The sequence below is a fragment of the Haliotis rubra genome, unplaced genomic scaffold (assembly GCF_003918875.1).
Source record: "Haliotis rubra isolate DU_JTF1 unplaced genomic scaffold, ASM391887v1 Scf619, whole genome shotgun sequence".
Classification (NCBI taxonomy): Eukaryota; Metazoa; Mollusca; class Gastropoda; order Lepetellida; family Haliotidae; genus Haliotis; species Haliotis rubra.
The window spans coordinates 512,060-533,590 of record NW_025767323.1 but is presented as its reverse complement, the minus strand read 5'-3'; the positions used below and the strand labels follow the sequence as shown (position 1 = coordinate 533,590).

At 43.6% G+C, this 21,531-nt stretch overlaps 1 protein-coding gene across 2 annotated transcripts in view; it reads left to right on the top strand.

The window, feature by feature from the left end:
* Window positions 1-9,619, top strand: part of LOC124256117 (aldo-keto reductase family 1 member B1-like) — a 70,216-nt gene extending 60,597 nt beyond the window's left edge. Inside the window, exons 1-11 of one of the 2 annotated variants that reach the window (XM_046690071.1) lie at window positions 2,289-2,349; window positions 2,512-2,618; window positions 3,330-3,491; window positions 5,325-5,441; window positions 5,748-5,798; window positions 6,384-6,506; window positions 6,741-6,847; window positions 7,563-7,644; window positions 7,952-8,035; window positions 8,242-8,330; window positions 9,098-9,619. In XM_046690071.1, coding sequence (XP_046546027.1) covers window positions 2,535-2,618; window positions 3,330-3,491; window positions 5,325-5,441; window positions 5,748-5,798; window positions 6,384-6,506; window positions 6,741-6,847; window positions 7,563-7,644; window positions 7,952-8,035; window positions 8,242-8,330; window positions 9,098-9,134 — 936 coding nt within the window. In that variant the 5' untranslated portion in view covers window positions 2,289-2,349; window positions 2,512-2,534 and the 3' untranslated portion in view covers window positions 9,135-9,619. Of the gene's footprint in view, window positions 1-2,288; window positions 2,350-2,511; window positions 2,619-3,329; window positions 3,492-5,324; window positions 5,442-5,747; window positions 5,799-6,383; window positions 6,507-6,740; window positions 6,848-7,562; window positions 7,645-7,951; window positions 8,036-8,241; window positions 8,331-9,097 lie in introns of those variants that run through there. The other variant, XM_046690065.1, reaches the window with a different exon arrangement.
* The last annotated feature ends 11,912 nt before the right edge of the window (window positions 9,620-21,531 follow it).

The following is a 21,531-nucleotide window of genomic DNA, read 5'->3' as shown; positions in this document are numbered from 1 at the left end:
CTGAAGACTTCACGGTAGATCTGGAGTGATCAGTAAGTGCAACATAGATATCTGCGCAGTATTTTGTTGTCACAGCCTGTCAGCAGGAGGAAATGAAATCAGCACTCACTCACGTATCATATAACAGTCAAAGGATCATAATCGGGACCAATTCGAATACACGGATCCTGACAAGACGAAGGGTCGTAACTCTGTACAGCCTCGAAGATGCAACAAAGTGAAAAATACTGTTTGTCATAATGCCTGCGTCAAGGATAACAGTTATCACCCACATCACGTGCCATGTCATCCAACGGCATTGAATAGTATTTCTCACACAGAAGCTGTGCGTGTATTATTCGAAGATTTAACATTTCTGTAATTTTGTCATATTGTACTGACAATGAAATGTATCTGCCAGGATTGTCAGCCAAATGTATTGACAGTGAAAGTAGCTAACAACAACCCAGACCTCCAAAAGTAATGAGTTGAATTCGATAAGTGGTGTCAAGAAACCATGTGTCAGTAAGAATAAATGCCGATGTTGATATTTGGATGTAAACATATTGGAACGAAGATGGGTACCCGGAAGGGTGTATGGTAACGTGACTGTTAACCTTCTAGCGCCTGATAAGCAGATCAGAATGAATATCATGCGCACGCTGACCATTTGCCCATGTAATAATGTTAGCACCTAGAGCGTGCTCCGAGTGTGTGGAGGCCAGTGCAATAAAAATACACTGTATAATGTTATCATTAAGCATTAAATACCATATTTGATAACTTCAGAATCTTCATCAGTTACATCGACATAAATAGCCATAGGTTTTTCTATGTTTCGTTAATGCTTCGAGTTTATACGGATATGAAAAGCTATTGTTCAAGAGCCATTATTTTGAAACTCGGAAGCTATGTCCTTGGAATAACAATAACATCAAGGTATTTTACTTTACTATTCTGTTAATGGTTGGCTGGTGTTTATTAACGTCGCACTCAGCAATATATATGACGGCGGTCTGTAAATAATCGAGACTGGACCAGTTCTTGAAGGGCATTTAGAAGTTGGACGAACATGAATACATGAAACAAAACGTGTCATGTATTTGAGTCTGGACCAGACAATCCAATGATCAACATCATGAGCATCGATTTACGCAGTTGGGATATGATGACATGTGCCAAGTTACTGTCAACAAAGTCAACGAGCCTGACCACCCGATCCCGTTAGTCGCTTCTTAGGAGAAGTATGGGTTGCTTTAGACCAATTCAAACCCATTCTAAAGGAGCATTACACCTCGTTCATAGTTTTTCTTATAGTTTTAGTGTACTGTTTTTGTTCCAAATACATATTAGCTGGGAATATGAATTAATAAATACCACGGTCTCCGATAATCAAGTTATCATATTGTTTTAACGTACGTTCCTTAGAACGAAAAAAGATACAGTTATAAGTAGAGTTGTCTGACCTTGGCTGGGTATATGACCGCGAATTCCTGCCAGCTTCCCAAACAAATCTGAACAAAAAACCCGACGACACCCTGCTTGCAAAACATTTCAACATGCCATTATTTTGGACATCAAGGGGTGGTTGGTTGTGGTTTTAAATCCTCACCATGGTCATAAACTCTGTTCATCTTAAAAGAAACTGATGGAAGTGTTCAGTAATTGGGATATGGTTCTAGGGTATGGTCATTACAGGGGTGGGTGGTTTAGTTACAGGGGTGGTTTAGTTTGTGATGCACAAAGACACAAAGAACTATTAACCCCCCATCCCCTCGCACACACACACACACACACACACACACACACACACACACACACACACACACACACACACACATGTTAGGATGACCAAACTGAAATATCACTGGGATTATTCTTGAATATATGTGTCTGACTGACTGACTGAGTTTGGTTTTACACCGCTGTTAGCAATATTCCAGCAATATCACGACAGGGGACACCAGAAATGGGCTTCACACATTGTACCCATGTGGGGAATCGAACCCGCGTCTTCGGCGTGACGAGCGAACGCTTTAACCACTAGGCTACCCCACGGCCTCGAATATGTATGTCTGAAAAACTCTGTGTCATCGTGGATATCTTGTACGAATGTCCGAGTTGCGACTGACATGACTAAAATGCTGGCATCTCTTTCATGTTTTGTTTTAAAAGGGTGATATGCATATTTGCATCGTTTTGGAGATAACAGAAAATATACCAGTCATTGTGACTACGTATGGAAATATCATGAGGGATTCACCCCGATGTTAGATATATATATATTTTTATTTGAAGTACCTGTGTTATCGAGGTGACATTGTCGGGTTTGCACTGTTGAAAGGCATTGCATCTGCGATCGTCCGACGGGTGAGTTGTTCTGTCTGAGTGTAACTCAATACGAGTTTCTGCTTGTTTCAACAGCATGTGCCAATGACAATGTAGCTGTACCGATATATTGTTGAAATATTCATCATTGATTATTCAATATATAATTTAGTAACATTGCATTTCGTTATTTTCTTGGTAAAGGTGGTGTGAGAAGCTTTTTCAAGATGGCAGGCAAAGTACCTTCCATACGTCTGAACAGTGGGTATGACATGCCTATGCTGGGGTTAGGAACCTACAACAATTTCAAGGTTGGTAGTTGAACCTTTTACGTCCAGATATTATATGAAGGTAGATTTCAAAATCACTGGTTGGTACTGTATTCATTGTGGTGGGGTCCTGACCTTCTGATAGGTGCTTGTGTAGACCATACCTGCAATTAGATGTGGACTATAGACCTCCAAGTAGAATAGTCCTCCAGGTAGATGTTGATTGAAGACCAAGAGGTACATGTTGACTGTAGACCTCATGGGTGATGTTTTCTGTAGACACCCGGGTAGATGTGGACCGTAGACTTGAGATTAGATGTGGACTGCAGACCTCCGGGTAGATTTTGACTACATGCATACTACTCAACTTTTGATAGGGATCTTCCTAATATTACACGATACAACAAATATCTTGGAACACCATTAGCCCACAAAGGTTTCGGTTTTGTCGTTATCCATGTCAAACCTTGTAATACATGTAGGGAATATGTATTCCCAGGATGCACTGTAATCTAGAGAGTTCAGTAGTGTAACATAAATGTGTTTGGGTGACTTGAGCCTCTGCACATTATTCAGTTGTGGAGATATGCCAGGCTGGGTTTGTGAGAGGGATGACAGTTTTTACGGTACTTATTGACCAATGATCATAATTGAAATTGAAAACACGGATTATGGCACGACAAAGGGTCGCAACTCTGTATGACCTCCAAGATGTAACATGTATGTAGATTTTCAGTCTGTGTTCCCCTACAGCCAAACGAGGTTGGTGATGCGGTGAAGGCCGCAATACAGATCGGATACCGCCATATTGACACAGCCTGGCGCTATGAAACGGAACCGGAAATCGGCGTCGCCATTAAAGAGCTGATAAAGGAAGGGAAAGTAAAGAGGTCGGAACTTTTCATTGTGACGAAGGTAGGAAAACTGGCTTGCTTACAGTATTGTTATGTTAATTATGTACTAGACAGATCTGACCACATGGCACTGATAAACCTCGTTCATGCGGACTGTGATGAACCCAGGAACATCGTTATCAAATTTTCTGATTCACAATCATGTGTTTACAGGATTTCTTTGAGTACATATTTGCGATAACAAACACGCATGGTTTCCGATATAACGGGAACCAGTCTAAGGAGGTCCAACTATATCCAAATTCCATAACTACGTACTGAGTACACGTCTTGTCGTGTTAAGCGGCATTACAAGGGTGTATTAATAATATCAAACCTTACGTATATGTTGTGCTGTGAGTGATCATACCAAGGATTAAATGTCGCAACGCTACTTTTCGTAGTTTACAGTAATACACAGTCGTTTTAAAGTAGTTTCAAAAAAGATTTACGTCCTCGAGTGGGAGTGATTCAATTTCCTTCAAGTGTTTCATAACATATAAACGTCCACTGTCTATGTAGTTCAATGTGTGTCTCCCTGCATAAAAAATATACTGACGGCCAAAAGAAACTTTACCTCTTATCAAAGAAACTGCACAAATGTGAAAACACATGTTTACATACGATCAATCCCAAATCAATCCAACACACTGAACGTGCTATCAAGGTGTATAAAGATACGGACGCTTGTGAAACGCTCACGCTGATAAAAAACCCAAAACAAATGCCTCAATTATCACCCGAACAACGCGAGCCATCCATTTCCACATTGCAAATTTTGATTGCCCCAACTTTTGGTTGCTGTAACTAACCAACATAACAGACAGACATCAGACAAGCCAAGAACAGGAAGACCAAGGGTAACTACACCCAGTGAAGACTGGTCCTTTGCTACCCCGAATTGACGAATGCCTCGGGGCATTTGGTTAGTCGACAGACAGTGGCCAGGCAACTCAAGGGTCTAGGAATTTGGGCGTAGAGACCTTATAGTAAACAGTTATTGACAGAGCAATATCGTCGTTAGACATTGAGATAGGCTCGGACACAATTGAAATTGGCAGTGACGTGACTGACAGACGTTCTTCTTCACAGCGAAAGCTGGTTCTGTCTGTTCAGAGCAGATGCAGTAGTGGGGAAAACGAACGGCGGCATGCTACGGTCGGGGCTTCTGATACTGTGGGTATTATGGTGTAGGGAAGAATGTGTGGGCATGAGAGAATTCCAGTACTGGTCATCTTTAACGGCGATTTGACAGCTTAGCGTTACATAGATGGCATTCTTTGTCCACTAATACTTCCATCTCTACAACAGCTGTCCCGCGATGTACTCCATAAGCATGACAACTCCATGTCGAATTGTTCAGAACGTAATTACACACAAGAACGTCAACGTGTGGCACACTCTCCAAAGATTTTCAGATACTCCCACAAGTCGACAAGAAATCATCCAGGCCCTCCGAGAGACATTGCAACATATACCAATCTGTCTTGTAACAGGGGGTGGTCATATCCACTATTAGAGTGACTTGTCACTACACATTAGCGATTTTAGACGTGTGTGCCCAAGATCCATTACGTTTGCTACCTCACCTCAATTCGGGCAACTGTCATGCCAATATTAGTCTCTGAATAACTAACATCTTAAATGTTTTTTTATGTACATTTAGATTTTGATTTCTTAAATGCACTTTACGTCATGCGCCTATCCCTTGTGGTTTTTAAGGTAGATTGACGTAATCCTATGCTGAAGATTTTTTAAACAGTCAATATATAACCAACTCTCCGCGCCATTTCGGCAAATACCCTTTCACAACAGCGTTAATGTACGTTATTATTCAGGCGTGTTATCATTGCAGATATGGGGCCACTGTCATGAACCACATAAGGTGGAGCCAGCGTGTCGGGAGTCATTGGAGGCCCTAGACATGGATTATATTGATCTGTATATGATACACTTTCCTGTGGCCTACGTTGTGAGTCAAAACATTGGTATTGGAATATAAATGTTGAGAAATATAGATATAGGTTCGTAGACACTTAAGTCTTTATGTGAAGGTATATACAACACAGACGTAGTTTGGAGCACTGTTTGCGTTCCACAATCACCAGTAGTGCAGCTGAGAGACAAACGAAATACAGTGGAAACCTGATAAGTAAAATCTCAAGGGACTCGCCAAAATTGTTTACTTATCAAATATTTTACTTATCTAAACTTATAAAAACCTGCAAATGACAACCATATGTGTGTATAATTATGCCCACACGTTTTGTTTCCCCAGGACAAGGTCAGGTCCAAAACGACCATGACGGACTACGTCGATACGTGGAGAGTAGGTAGCCTCCATCCAAAGTCATCTAAGGGGAGAAACAACAAAACATATTGGGCGATACGTACAAACTTGGTCCCCCAGAAAACGAAACATTACGGAAGGTCAAATCAAAACATCTTTAAAAATATTCAGTTAGGCCCTGAGTAATACAAAGAACAACATAATGTCAATACTATTACAAACGAGGTGCAATCCACTCATGAGTCAGATCCAACTCTCAACTATTACATCGGCCTTGAAGACACTTGTACTCTGATCACGGGTCCCATAAGCATTATACATGTTTCAATGCTCAGTTGTAGATCATTGCTTTGAATGTAAATGCCTTTGAATTTAAGAAAAACAGTTAGCCTAGGAAAATCCCAATGTTGAATATAATAATGAATTTTGTCTGTCTGCCACGAGTACATGGTTAAAATGTTCGACATGTCCATGGTGTCATGATCCCTTCTCTTGTGCTCAGAAAAAAAACAGTGGTATGAAATCGTTATATATGACTAGACATACAATCACATTGGTGTTAGGGATCTACTTTTAAAGAATATCTGTATGGAAGCTACTTAATACCATTCTCCTCCCGAACAGGCGATGGAGAAGCTGGTGGACAAGGGCCTTGTCAGGTCTATCGGGGTCTCAAACTTCAATAAACAACAACTGGAGAGGATTCTCAAAATGGACGGTCTCAAGTACAAGCCTGCGAACAACCAGGTAGATATTATTTGTTAAATATGACACCACGGATTCGCCTTAATCGTGCTTCTAAAAAGGGTTTCACCACACTGGTAAATATCTGAGACTTGCATGTAACATAAATTTTACCGCTCTTTCCTCCGTAACCTACAGTGTAACTGGAATACTGTTCAAAGCAGCGGTAAAACTCATCTAACTCACCTTCTTTAATACCAGACCTGACATAGTGTTGACAACTTTGTTTGTATTCAGGTGGAGATAACTCCATATCTGGCACAGGAAGACCTTCTCCAGTTCTCCCTCAAGAACGGCATCTCAACTACTGCCTATGGTCCGTTCGGGGCACCGGGACAGATCTAGTCAGTTGTGTTCTATTCTCCTTTGTTAATGTTACACTTCTGGCGAACTTCAAAAACACTTAGACCACCACACTTAGAGCAGTACGTTCAGCAGTGAGTTCAGTTTGAGAGTTTCTAAGCGTACATTTCCATTTTGAAATTAAGGATTAACCAGAAGGTCGAAGCGTCCAAAAAAGTTGTGTAGACAATTATACAAGGTTAAAGAAAGGTTAACAGATTATATTCAAACGCATTATATTTGGATTACCTTTCCAGTAATATGGATTAAATACGTGGCGCAGCAATACATCTGCATGTACATATACATTTTATATTTTTTAAATTTTTTTTTTTTTTATTGTACATATACATTTGATAGGCCCCATAAGATGTGTCCCGAGAATGTCCAGTATATTTCACAGTCGAATGTCTTGAAGTTAGGCACGGGCTCCGTCCGTGAATCCAGGAAACGGTGTTTCCAGGCAACAGGTCGATGTTTGGTATGTCCTCTACACTTAGGATGTTGATAAGACACTTGAGACCTCAGTAGTTGTCTAATAGCCTTCATCTCGCTCTTTCATAGGTACTCTATATTTTACGATCGCCTCAATATGCTGCTTCAACATATTCTTCTACATACCAGTCAAATAAATGTCAATTTCAGACGGACAGCTTGAATTGTGTTCCGTCAGGTCTACAAGAGCTAATTGATGAGTCTTACCTTCGTATATTTCAGTAGAACCAAGAATGCTCCAATGTTCCTGGACGACCCGACCATTGTCAAAGTCGGAAAGAAATACGGCAAATCTTCAGCTCAGGTATACTGTCATACCTGACAAATTTGTCATACCAAATGCCAAAGAGTCACTCATGCATAATTATACCTAAAGTTACCGTATATAAACATGCGATGAACGTACGCCTGGAACGAATGCTAACGATTAATTGCTATAATGTTTCTCATTTGCAATGCACTGCTTTTGCTAATAGATATGTTCTTTTACGATATACTACTGCCCCAAAACATATACGCTATTTACAATGTACTCTCGAGTCTAATCTATCTACGTATGTCTTATGTTTTTGCGATGGACTACTGACCCAAATTATTTTCGTGTGCACCAGGTGATCCTCAGATACGGCATACAGAGAGGCTATGCTTTGGTTCCAAAGAGTACGAATCCTGCTCGTCTGGCCCAGAACATGGATGTGAGTGTTTGTTCTATTTCTAAACTTTGAAATAATTCACAGGAACTTTCGTTTGATTTTTCTCTTTTTTTAACTGCCCTGAAACTGATGGTCTCAAGAGACATTTAATGAAGGAAAAGAATGCCTTATTCCCTGAACTACATTTAAAATGTCATTTGAAGGATATTTTGCATGTTGTTGTAACGTATCAAATCTACTTGTTTCAGATATTTGACTTCAAACTCAGCGAGGTGGATATGAAGACAATGCTGCTTCTGGACAGAGGCCTTAGAGTCAATCTCCAAAATTTCATCGCGTAAGCACACTTATTTATCGGTTCGAATCCCCACGTGGGTACAATGTGTGAAGCCCATTTCTGGTGTCTCCCACCGTGATGTTGCTGGAATATTGCTAAAAGCGGCGTAAAACCAAACTCAGTCAGTCAGTCAGTCAGTCTTATTTATCGCATTTTCTAGAGGAAAGGCATAAAAATAATATACATATTTGGAGATGGTCTCCATATATTGATATTTAATGACAGAAATAACGTGCTTATATATGTCTTTTGGTGGTATGTAAAAAGTGTAGAAATACATGGGGATCGGTATAAATTCAATGGACCTAGTTTTCATAACAATGTTTGGCTGGATCATTAGTGTTTGGGCTTTTCAAGGCTTAATTAGGTCTGGATATTGCTCGAACGTTGATCCATCACTCATACTCACTGCTGTGAATGACTGGATTTGGTTTAACGCTGCTTTTAACAGTATTCCAGTCACAAGGCGTCAGCTTGATATTGGCGGAATACAGGTCTTAGTAATGCAGGCCTCACTTTGGTGGAGCCAACGCCTTGCCCAAGGGACGCAACTCTGCCAAGTGAATTGCCGCGCCTATGACGACTAGGACACCCGACCCTCGAATAGTAGTGGCATACACCATATAGATATTTTCCACACCATTTTCGATACGACTATCGAACACGTAACGCCAATACGCTATTATGCACTTATGGTAGTCGTGGTGAAGAAGCTTTCGTGAACATCGCACCTTCGTCCTTTCAACTGTCATGTTTCTATGTTGCAGATACAAAGATCATCCCTTCTATCCCTTTGAGAAGTAAGCTTGCAAGGGACAGAAGAACCCATAGTCAGACAAATCAACGACGGTTAGAGTATTGTCTGCATGAGACGTTCCTGTTATTTGTATGGTTGTCTTCCATGTGAAACAGACGCCTGTTTAGTAATTGTAGCTGTGTTAAAAAGGAATATTTCACAATGATATGAAGAAGGAGCTGATGTGAATAAGTGAGCTTGTACGACACAAATCACAGTCAGAAAATCACTGACGGTTGAACATGCTGGAGATTAATTCTAACCAAGACGTATTGGTAGCAGAAGGAGACCAGTAGTAGTACCGTACATTTGAATAAATCTGTGATATATATTGCTTCACACCATGACAACGAAACTTAGGTTCCTTAAGTACTGTCGGAAATAGAAAAAAACTGTTTTTAGGCTGTTACTCTGTATCCCGGAAATTGACACAAATGCAAATAGCATATGTCGAAATAACCCACTTCGGCCTAACTGGGCGTTCAGTGGGATGCGTAATACGATATCCAGAAAAACATGTTTACTCGTAAAATCGGGCAAAACTTAGGAAAAATACGAATAGCTGCTGAAAACAATAGATCAGACTATAGATGGCAATTAGGTCGCTCAGCCAGGTATGACCACGGACCGTCGACTCACGTGGCATGAAATGCACGTGCTGCCTACAAGCACAAGGGGTCATCTCAAAGATATTTTGTGCTTTTTCATGTGTGTTGACTATGTCTCATCTACTGATTAACATCTTACGTGTCTTTCTTTTTATAAAGTTTATGTTGAGATATGTAAGAGAGAATGATACCCGAAAACCATAGAAACGCATCGTAGTATATAGGTGGCATGACCACCCGAAGATCGACAGGACTGGATATTATTTGTCAGTTGTTATGACGTGCCGTGTACCTCCCCAGTATAATTGCCCTAAAGGATTATCTTATCTTAGCTGATATCTCTATACCCAAGCCCGACCCCAGGTTTTGCTTTTGAGGCGACCCCTCCTATCTGTTTCTTTTTATAGTGACAGTGAGACTGCATGGTAGCTACATCCTTAATAGTTTCGGCATAAAAGTTATTATTTTTTACGTCAGCTATCGTTTATAATGAATCTACGTCTAATTTCAAATAGGGCATTTAAAATGTGTCCTTCGTAATACAATATCGTCGCACACTAATTTGCATAAAAAGCCATGGTCTGTTCCAAATAGTCTTTTTGGACTTAGAAAAAACCCGCATTGCTCATTTCTGCACTCATTTCCCCTCAGTAAAGTCCTTTTTCTCCGTTTCCTATATCTCTACCACTGAGACTGTAGTTAGGCCGAACTTAGTTTAACAGATATTTCACACTTTCACATATCAACTACATAAATTGTAGAGATAAATGAGAAAATACAGTTTTTTTCTATTTCCGACAGTACTTTAGGTTGAGATATCTTACCTTTTGCGTAACATTCACCTTGGCGTTGCAAGGAACATTTCTACCACCAGAACAATTGTTTGAATAACCGAGTGTATCCAAAGTAATACAAACCTTTTAGTCGCTGAACCATTCAATTATATATTGTTATTGTTGCTGTTGATTTTGTTGTTATTGTTGTCAGGTTGCTGCTGTTGTTATGTATGTTATGAACATAAGCCTCTTGTAATTTTGTTTAAATGTAATTAGGAAATGTAATAATATTGTGAACTAGTCCTGTTGTTTTTAGCTAACCCTAGAGTTAGAGGTATGTATGTATGTATGTATGTATGTATGTATGTATGTATGTATGTATGTATGTATGTATGTATGTATGTATGTATGTATGTATGAAGACGCCAAATCGACTTTATCGTTATCATTTGAACTAAAAGAATGTTAACAGCTTTAATAACTAAATTATGTTACAAACTTTTATAACTGAAAAACCCTTTAAATAATGAAATGTTGTTTAACTCTGTTATAACTGAAATGATGGTGAACTTAAATGAACAGTGAACGTGGGTAAAACGATCAGTTTAGGATTTTGGTATTACTACCAAGCAAGATATGAAAACTCATAAAGAAACAGCGAGTGAGTGGGTGAGTTTAGTTTTACGCCGCACTCAGCAATATTCCAGCTATATGGCGGCGGTCTGTAAATAATCGAGTCTGGACCAGACAATCCAGTGATCAACAGCATGAGCATCGATCTGCGCAATTGGGAACCGATGACATGTGTCAACCAAGTCAGCAAGCCTGACCACCCGATTCCGTTGGTCGCCTCTTGCGACAAGCATGGGTTGCTAAAGATCAATTCTAACCCGGATCTTCACGGGTCACAAAGAAACAGATCGTACGACCCACACATATTCACTGTAAGCACTAGAAACATCTGTCATGGCGTCACCAGTCCACCAAGCAAAGATGACTGTGATATAAATAGTAGCAACAAAACCATTTACAGGAACTTCTGCTGAAGGCGGATTCCAAGATACGATTCTACATCACAGGCAAGTAATTAGAACCACTCTCAAAAAGTGAGGATTTCCGGTGTTCGCGGATAAAGACACAAGTCAAGTCGTCATTATAATCACGAGAAATGCTTGATAAAAACATTTCAGATTGCTGACCTCCATAAATCGCCGAATGATCAAACAAATATGTGTCGCAATATTTACGGCGGCCAATTTTCTGCAAAAACGAAGTAAAAACTGTAGGGATTAATTATATTTGTTAATATGTCGATTTCCGCTTGAAAGCTGACGAACAAAATCCATACCCCAGTCAATACAAAAGGGGATTTTGAGGAAGTAACCCGCGACAAAAAGTGACATGATCCAGCTTGTGTGTGCAGACGCTCGTAGTTTGGACAGTCAAATTTACTTTCCATTTGTCTGTTTTTGCAACAATTTCGGTGGTCGGGTAATGTCTATCAGTAGAAGCGTTCATAAAATATCATCTATTGCGGATTGGTGGATGTGGTGACGCGACAGCGAAACACGGAACAATGTCGGAGAGTGAGATATTTGGTTTGGTGGGCTTTGAGTGAGTAAGTATGGTTTTAGGCCGCTTTTAGCAACAATCCAGCAGTATCAAGGCGGGGGACACCAGAAATGGGCATCACACACTGCACCCATTTGAAGAATCGAAATCGGGTCTTCGGCGTGACGAGCGGACGCTTTAACCACTAGGCTACACCACCGCCTCCTGGGCTCTGATAATTATTGGTGTCAAACATCGGTGTATTGCTGATCAGTGTTACTGAAGAAGTAACGTATGTCGCCCGTGTTTACAGTTCAGATGCATTACCTGCCACAAAAAGAACAGTCCAGAGATGAGGTATTGTTTCAACGACTAATACAATATTCTTGTAAATATCATTAAGAATACCAATGAAATATATTACCTCTTACCGAATAGAACGATTAAGTATTGTGTTTAAATGAATATCTATCTGTGCATCCTCCGTCTGCGTATGGACATCCCGCCATCCTTCGTCCACGTATGTACATATCTGCATCCTCCGTCTACGTATGTACATCCCTGCATCCTCCGTCTACGTATGTACACCTCTGCATCCTCCGTCTACCTATGTAAACCCCTGCATCACCCGTCTACGTATGTACACCCCTGCATCCTCCGTCTACCTATGCACACCCCTGCATCATCCGTCTACCTATGCACACCCCTGCATCCTCCATCTACCTATGCACTCCCTGCATTCTCCGTCTACCTATGCACACCCTGCATCCCCCGTCTACCTATGCACACCCCTGCATCCTCCGTCTACCTACGTACACCCCTGCATCCTTCGCCTACGTATACACATACCTGCATCCTCCGTCTACCTATGCACACCCTTGCATCCTCCGTCTACCTATGCACACCCCTGCATCCTCCGTCTACCTACGTACACCCCTGCATCCTCCGTCTACCTATGCACACCCCTGCATCCTCCGGCTACCTATGCACACACCTGCATCCTCCGTCTACCAATGCACACCCCTGCATCATCCGGCTACCTATGAATACCCTGCATCCTCCGTCTCCTAAGTACACCCCTGCATCCTCCGTCTACCTATGTACACCCCTGCATCTTCCGTCACTATGCACACCCTGCATCCTCCTGCCTCCATCTATACACATACCTGCATCCTCCGTCTACCTATGCACACCCCCTGCAACCCCCGTCTACCTTTGCACATCCCTGCATCCTCCGCCTACCTACGTACACCCCTGCATCCTCCGTCTACCTATGCACACCCCTGCATCCTCCGTCTACCTACGTACACCCCTGCATCCTCCGTCTACCTATGTACACCCTGCATCCTCCATCTATCTACGTACACCCCTGCATCTTCCGTCTACCTACGTACACCCCTGCATCCTTCGTCTACGTATACACATACCTGCATCATCCGTCTACCTATGCACACCCCCTGCATCCTCCGTCTACCTACGTACACCCCTGCATCCTCCGTCTACCTATGCACACCCCTGCATCCTCCGTCTACCTATGCACACCCCTGCATCCTCCGTCTACCTATGCACACCCCTGCATCCTCCGGCTACCTATGCACCCCCTTCATCCTCCGTCTACCTATGTACACCCCTGCATCCTCCGTCTACCTAAGTACACCCCTGCATCCTCCGTCTACCTATGTACACCCCTGCATCTTCCGTCTACCTATGCACACCCCTGCATCCTCCGTCTATCTATACACATACCTGCATCCTCCGTCTACCTATGCACACCCCTGCAACCCCCGTCTACCTTTGCACATCCCTGCATCCTCCGCCTACCTACGTACACCCCTTCATCCTCCTACCTATGCACACCCCTGCATCCTCCGTCTACCTTCGTACACCCCTGCATCCTCCGTCTACCTACGTACACCCCTGCATCCTCCGTCTACCTATGAATACCCTGCATCCTCCGTCTACCTAAGTACACCCCTGCATCCTCCGTCTACCTATGTACACCCCTGCATCTTCCGTCTACCTATGCACACCCCTGCATCCTCCGTCTATCTATACACATACCTGCATCCTCCGTCTACCTATGCACACCCCTGCAACCCCCGTCTACCTTTGCACATCCCTGCATCCTCCGCCTACCTACGTACACCCCTGCATCCTCCGTCTACCTATGCACACCCCTGCATCCTCCGTCTACCTACGTACACCCTGCATCCTCCCTACCATGTACACCCCTTCGCTGCATCCTCCATCTATCTACGTACACCCCCTGCATCTTCCGTCTACCTGCGTACACCCTGCATCCTTCTGTCTACGTATACACACATACCTGCATCATCCGCCTACCTATGCACACCCTGCATCCTCCGTCTACCTATGTACACCCCCTGCATCCTCCGTCTACCTATGCACACCCCTGCATCCTCCGTCTACCTATGTACACCCCCTGCATCTTCCGTCTACCTATGCACACCCCCTGCATCCCCTCCGTCTATCTATACACATACCTGCATCCTCCGTCTACCTATGCACACCCCTGCATCCCCCGTCTACCTTTTTGCACATCCTCGCATCCTCCGCTCTACCTACGCACACCCCTGCATCCTCCGTCTACCTATGCACACCCTGCATCCTCCTGCTACCTATGCACACCCCCTGCATCCTCCGGCTACCTATGCATGCATCCTCCGGCTACCTATGCACACACCTGCATCCTCCGTCTACCACATGCACACCCCTGCATCCTCCGTCTACCTATGTACACCCCTGCATCCTCCCGTCTACTCTAAGTACACCCCTGCATCCTCCGTCTACCTATGTACACCCCTGCATCTTCCGTCTACCTATGCACACCCCTGCATCCTCCGTCTATCTATACACATACCTGCATCCTCCGTCTACCTATGCACACCCCTGCAACCCCCGTCTACCTTTGCACATCCCTGCATCCTCCGCCTACCTACGTACACCCCTTCATCCTCCTACCTATGCACACCCCTGCATCCTCCGTCTACCTTCGTACACCCCTGCATCCTCCGTCTACCTACGTACACCCCTGCATCCTCCGTCTACCTATGAATACCCTGCATCCTCCGTCTACCTAAGTACACCCCTGCATCCTCCGTCTACCTATGTACACCCTGCATCCTCCATCTATCTACGTACACCCCTGCATCTTCCGTCTACCTACGTACACCCCTGCATCCTCCGTCTACCTACGTACACCCCTGCATCCTCCGTCTACCTATGCACACCCCTGCATCCCCATCCGGCTACCCATGCACACCCCCTGCATCCTCCGTCTACCTACGTACACCCCTGCATCCTCCGTCTACCCATGCACCCTTCATCCTCCTACCTATGCACACCCCCCTGCATCCTCCGTCTACCCATGCACACCCCTGCATCCTCCGTCTACCTACGTACACCCCTGCATCCTCCGTCTACCTATGCACACCCCTGCATCCTCCGGCTACCTATGCACACCCCTGCATCCTCCGTCTACCTATGCACACCCCTGCATCCTCCGTCTACCTATGTACACCCCTGCATCCTCCGGCTACCTATGCACCCCCTTCATCCTCCGTCTACCTATGCACACCCCTGCATCCTCCGTCTACCTATGCACACCCTGCATCCTCCGTCTACCTACGTACACCCCTGCATCCTCCGTCTACCTATGCACACCCCTGCATCCTCCGTCTATCTATGCACACCCCTGCATCTTCCGTCTACCTATGCAAACCCCTGCATCCTCCGTCTATCTATACACATACCTGCATCCTCCGTCTACCTACGTATACCCCTGCATCCTCCGTCTACCTATGCACACCCCTGCATCCCCCCTTTACCTATGCACACCCCTGCATCCTCCGTCTACCTATACACATACTTGCATCCTCCGTCTACCTATGCACACCCCTGCATCCTCCCTGTATCCCCCGTCTACCTATGCACATCCCTGCATCCCCGTCTACCTATGCACAACCCTGCATCCTCCGTCTATCTATTCACATACCTGCATCTTCCGTCTACCTATGCACACCCCTGCATCCTCTCTGTATCCCCCGTCTAATTATGCACAACCCTGCATCCTCCGTCTACCTATTCACATACCTGCATCCTCCGTCTACCTATGCACACCTCTGCATCCTCCGTCTACCTATGTAAACCCCTGCATCACCCGTCTACGTATGTACACCCCTGCATCTTCCGTCTACCTATGCACACCCCTGCATCCTCTCTGTATCCCCCGTCCAATTATGCACAACCCTGCATCCTCCTTCTACCTATTCACATGCCTGCATCTTCCGTCTACCTATGCACCCCCCTGCATCCTCCCTGTATCCCCCGTCTACCTACGTACACCCCTGCATGCTCCCTGTATCCCCCCTGCATTCCCGTTAACCTATGTACACCACTGTATCCCGGTCTTGATCCACGTATGGTTTGTTATTATGATGAACAGGGCTTCGTTCCACATCGTAGCGTAACCAATGTGCTGAAGCGTGGGTCTGTCAAACAAACTGTACTGTCTCGTAGTAATACGCCGGCTCAGAAGATAAGGCTCCAAAATGGCCGTCACGATCACTGTAACGAGAGACGTTTCCGGGTTCTACCACAGTGCTGAGTATGAATGTCATAGACTTCAATTTGGTCACTACAGTTGGTCCAGAATTAATTGTATTGACCACGTATTCTCCAATGTAAAAATGGCCAAATCATGCTGACTTATCAGCTACCACCAACTATCTGGGTCAACCCAAGTAGGAAATGCCTTAAAATTATTCCATCAAATATTCATATTACCCGGACGCACGAAAGGTCAGTTCGGATGGTGATTATAGTGTGTGCGGTGCTGTCGGTATAGACAAAATTAACGTTGTGTAAATGATTGTTAATGGCTACGCTTATGCAAGTCGCTGTTCGGAGATACACCAACGATTGAAGCGTCTATTTCATAGAAGTGTCTTTCATAGAAAGATCGGTCTAATCTCGTTATTTATTTTTTATCAAATTGAAGTATTAATCTTTTCCTTAATGTTTTTAAAAGAAACCAGCAAAATTATGAAAAGGGCAGGCGTTATGTCCATTTGTTGGAGCCATTGCTGCTGGAACTAAAAATTCCGTCAAATGTTTCCTTGAAAATGACAGTGATGAATCTAAAATCGTTTCCCCGTTTCCATGGTGCCATCTGAGGCACACTGATGAAACTATTTGTGTTGACAACAGCACAATGAAGTCTATTCTTGAATTGTAAATGAAATAGTATTTATCAAATTTCAGTCAACGGGAAATATCAAGCATTGTTGTATGTCTAAAAATGTGCACCAAAGCTACATGTATATTAATGACGTCACACATCATTACGTTATACTGTAGGCAATGTACGTAATTGTTAACTCGCCCACTCGTGAAACCCATCGCCGAGCAACTTTGGAATAAGTATAAACTATAAACAGAGATAAAGACTTAGTGTATATCTTATTAATTAAAATCAGCTAAATATTTAAGGAATTCTAAAAACGTTTTCAAGCAGAATGGGACAGTGGGGTAGCCTAGTGGTTAAAGCGTTCGCTCGTCACGCCGAAGGTCCGTGTTCGATTCCCTACATAGGTGCAATGTGTGAAGCCCATTTCTGGTGTCCCCCGCTGTGATGTTGCTGAAACCCAGCTCACTCACTCACTCAAGCAGACTGCAACAAATCCGAATTGCGCACACATTCAGCTTGTTTCGGTCACCACTAAAAATTTGTCCGGTTTTAATCATGACGATGCACATTGGATATTTCTGTCTAAAGTGTGTAGACTTGTACCAGTTTGAGCTACTGGTTTTACAGGTAGGCCAACACGTTTCATCTAAATGATCATTTAGTTTTGGGAATAGAAAATCAAACATGCAAAAAAACCGACGCCATATCTATTTTCCTATTTTGACACCATGAGTTAATCTAGCCTTCCTTAAGCTTTTGGCCAGGATGATCTACATCCATACGTTTTAGCCACTGGGCAGATAAGTCGCAAACACCATTTTCCCCACAGACAACGGACGGTCAATGATGGACAATGATGGATGAAAGGAAATCACTTTGGTCCTGAAGCGGAAACTGCAAACCTTCAAATATCAGGGACAGAAAAACGACGAATTGTCACTCGCAGAGAGTTGTCACACAATTCAGACCAATGCCACCTTCATATATCCTGGAAATAGATGAAAGAATTTCCCAGGAAGTATCTTATTATCATGGACGTACAAATCCGTCCCAAAAAGCCAGGATATTGTGTTATTTATGGACGTGAAAAGTAAGTTTATGATCAAAGACGTTTAAACCCCTTTAATCCAGTTTTCATTAATCCAGGACCTGATAGGCTCGATCCCGTAAATCTAGACCCCGCTGGCTTGTATCGCGTTAATTTGCAACCCATTAGCCGGGATACCGTTAATCAAGTATATATGCACTGTACATAACATTGATGCGTATCTTTATTAGACTACCATCTGATTATTCGCGTTGCATTAACATGGACAGATGTAAAAGGGGACTTCAAATTTTGTGTCAACTGTTTCTGCTGAGACGGAACTGTGTCAACGCTATTACCAGTGGACTTTCCCCGGAGATTCCGAACAGTGGATGATCCAAACCGTTTCCTTTTTCCAGAGCTCCAGCGGCCAGTTCCCATCGGTACGTGTGGGTCACGATGTCATCCCCTTTGTACGAGAGCGATTAGATCTCATAAATATAAGCCAGTCATTGCATTAGCAAGACGCCGAATTTGATTTGCTTTTCCTTAATTGGTCCTTCATCATTTAGTCGTGTCACAACCATGTTTCTACTGTCTCCTGCCAGAATAGAAATGGGGGTCAAGGGGTTGCCAGGGTGATCACAAGTGCCCGCTCATTCACCATGGTCTCTGAGACTTCAACAAGAGTGTGTAAAAGTTACACAATAATGACGTCCTTAAACGATTCTTGTCACCAGTTACCAGTGTTAGATCAATGTACATGTCACAATCTTAGACCGACCAAGTACCTTCCCCCTCCGGAAATAATGACGACCCCCGTTGATACACTTCCTTGTCAAGAAACCTTTCCCGCTTGATTATCTAAAAGCTTAAACCTATTTCACGAGACGCCCGCAGTGATCTTCCTGTTTTACCTTAACGAACTTGTGGGGGACTGGGGAATGATGATTTGCTCTGCATCAGCAGAAGCAGCATTCTCTTCCCACAGAGGTTACTCTCGTAGGAAGATGTGACTTGAGTCTTTTGGAAGGGAATGTAGAAGTAGCAGCAGCAATATAGTGTTAACTCTTTGTATCTTTACTGCAATTAATAAGCAGAACACTAGTTTCCGTTTGAATACCGTCAGAGGTAACGTGAGGTGAATTCATTGATTGATTGTTGAACGCCGCACTCAGCAATATTCCAGCTATATGGCGGCGGTCTGCAACTAATCGAGTCTGGACCAGACAATGCAGTGATCAACATCATGAGCATCGATATACACAATTGGTATACGATGACATGTATACCACATCAGCGAGCCTGTCCACCCGATCCCGTTAGTCGCCTCTTACGGCAAGCATGGGTTACTGTAGACCATTCTAACCCGGATCTTCACGGGTCGGGGGTGAGTTGGGGTTTGACGTCGCGTTAAAGACGACTGCAGGTGCATGATGCGATGTACATGCGCGTGACGTATGCTGGTTTATTGGCTACTGAGATGGGAGTCCGAGGCGACCAGTACCTGTTTAGCCGAGCGCCAGCATGAACACAAAGAAGTGCCATGTTTTAAAGTGTGTAGGTATGACACAGCCGGGGATCGATTCATGGAACGTACACTCCCCTAACAGACGCCACATCGGAGATCATAATGACACATAGGCGATGAAAACTGTCAGACATAAGACAAGAATAATGAATTCAGCGAATGCTAGCTTAATGAAATGTGTAGGTGGTGAAGTATTTTCTTATCATCAGTAGAAACCGTGAAGATCAGGTGAGAAATGATCTACACTAGCCAAATGCTTGCAACAGGCGTCTAACTGGATCGGTTGATGCACGCAATCCCAACTACATGGATCGATACTCGCGGTGTCAAACACTGGTTTGTCTGGTCAATACTCAACCATTTATATATAGTTAGTTGGTGCTGAGTTAGACGTTACAACACACACTATACCAGTGGCACTGAGTCCCCACTACTTCTACTCACATAGGAATTAAACACGTGGCATGTTTGACAAAGGATACTCCACCTCGACCGAGAGTACCTGCATATATAAGCCCCATCGCACGCTCCTCTTGTAAACCAAAATAGAGTAAAGCAAATGATATACAAAACCACACTGTTTTGTAGAAATTATTACTCTGCTTTGAACAGTTGGTTGGTTTGTTGTTTAACGCTTGTGGTTTGTTATTCAGCAATATTCCAGCTTCATGGCGACGGTCTGTAAGTAATCGAGTCTGGACCAGACAATCCAGTGATCACCAACACAAGCATCGATCTATCAGTTGGGATACGATGACGTGTGTCAACCAAATCAGCGAGCCTGATCACCCGATCCCGTCTCTGGTCTTGATGAAGTCCAGGAGAGAAATGGCAACAGACAAATGACCGTAACTGGCGGCAAGCGGGTTTCGCACCAGTGTAGTTAGGTTACCATAGCACTAACGTGCTATTACACGCTATTACATCCTGATATGACAAAACACGAGGCTGTATATGGTCACTACAAACGGGCTTTGAAACAACTTTGCCCTGATCACGATTCTTCATTCGTTCTCGTAGGTCACCTTAGGGACACCTGGGGCTTCAAGCAGTACACAACCGACACCGCGTATATGGGGAATCACCACAGTAAGTTAACATAGAGGTACGAGATCGTAACGTTTCGCCTATAGCTGCCGGGGTGATTAAAGAATTTTAGTTAATTGATCCTACCTATGCGACCGCTTTGTGAAACCGGGCTAACTTGTGGAAGGTTCCAGAATAGCTAAGGAAAAGCCAGAATGCTTGTCATGTCTTTCAACACATTTACAATTAAACATCAACTCTTTCTCTTAAACAGCTTTAGTTCGAACAGCATTAAACTAATTCCACCCATGACAGCATTTCTTCCGCAACGCCACCTGACTCCAGCAAGTAACGACGTATGATATTATAAAGGCATAGTTAAGCTTGGAAAGAAATATCTAGTAGACGCTAATCATTCATGAGTAGGCTTAGGGGAATTACTATGATCAAGCGTGAAGCATTGCTCATGCATAGGGAGACAAATCTGACATTATGTGCAGTCTTTTTGCAGTGATTTTGTCAGTATTTCCAGTGATGCTTTATGCAGTTGGTACTTGTTTATACTGTCATTACAGACATTATAAGTTGTTCAGTGGTCCCTCGGGGCCCATGGGTTGATGTACCCTCGATGTTTGTTTATATTCCCTGAGCCCTATGTTACCGAACACCTTAATGTT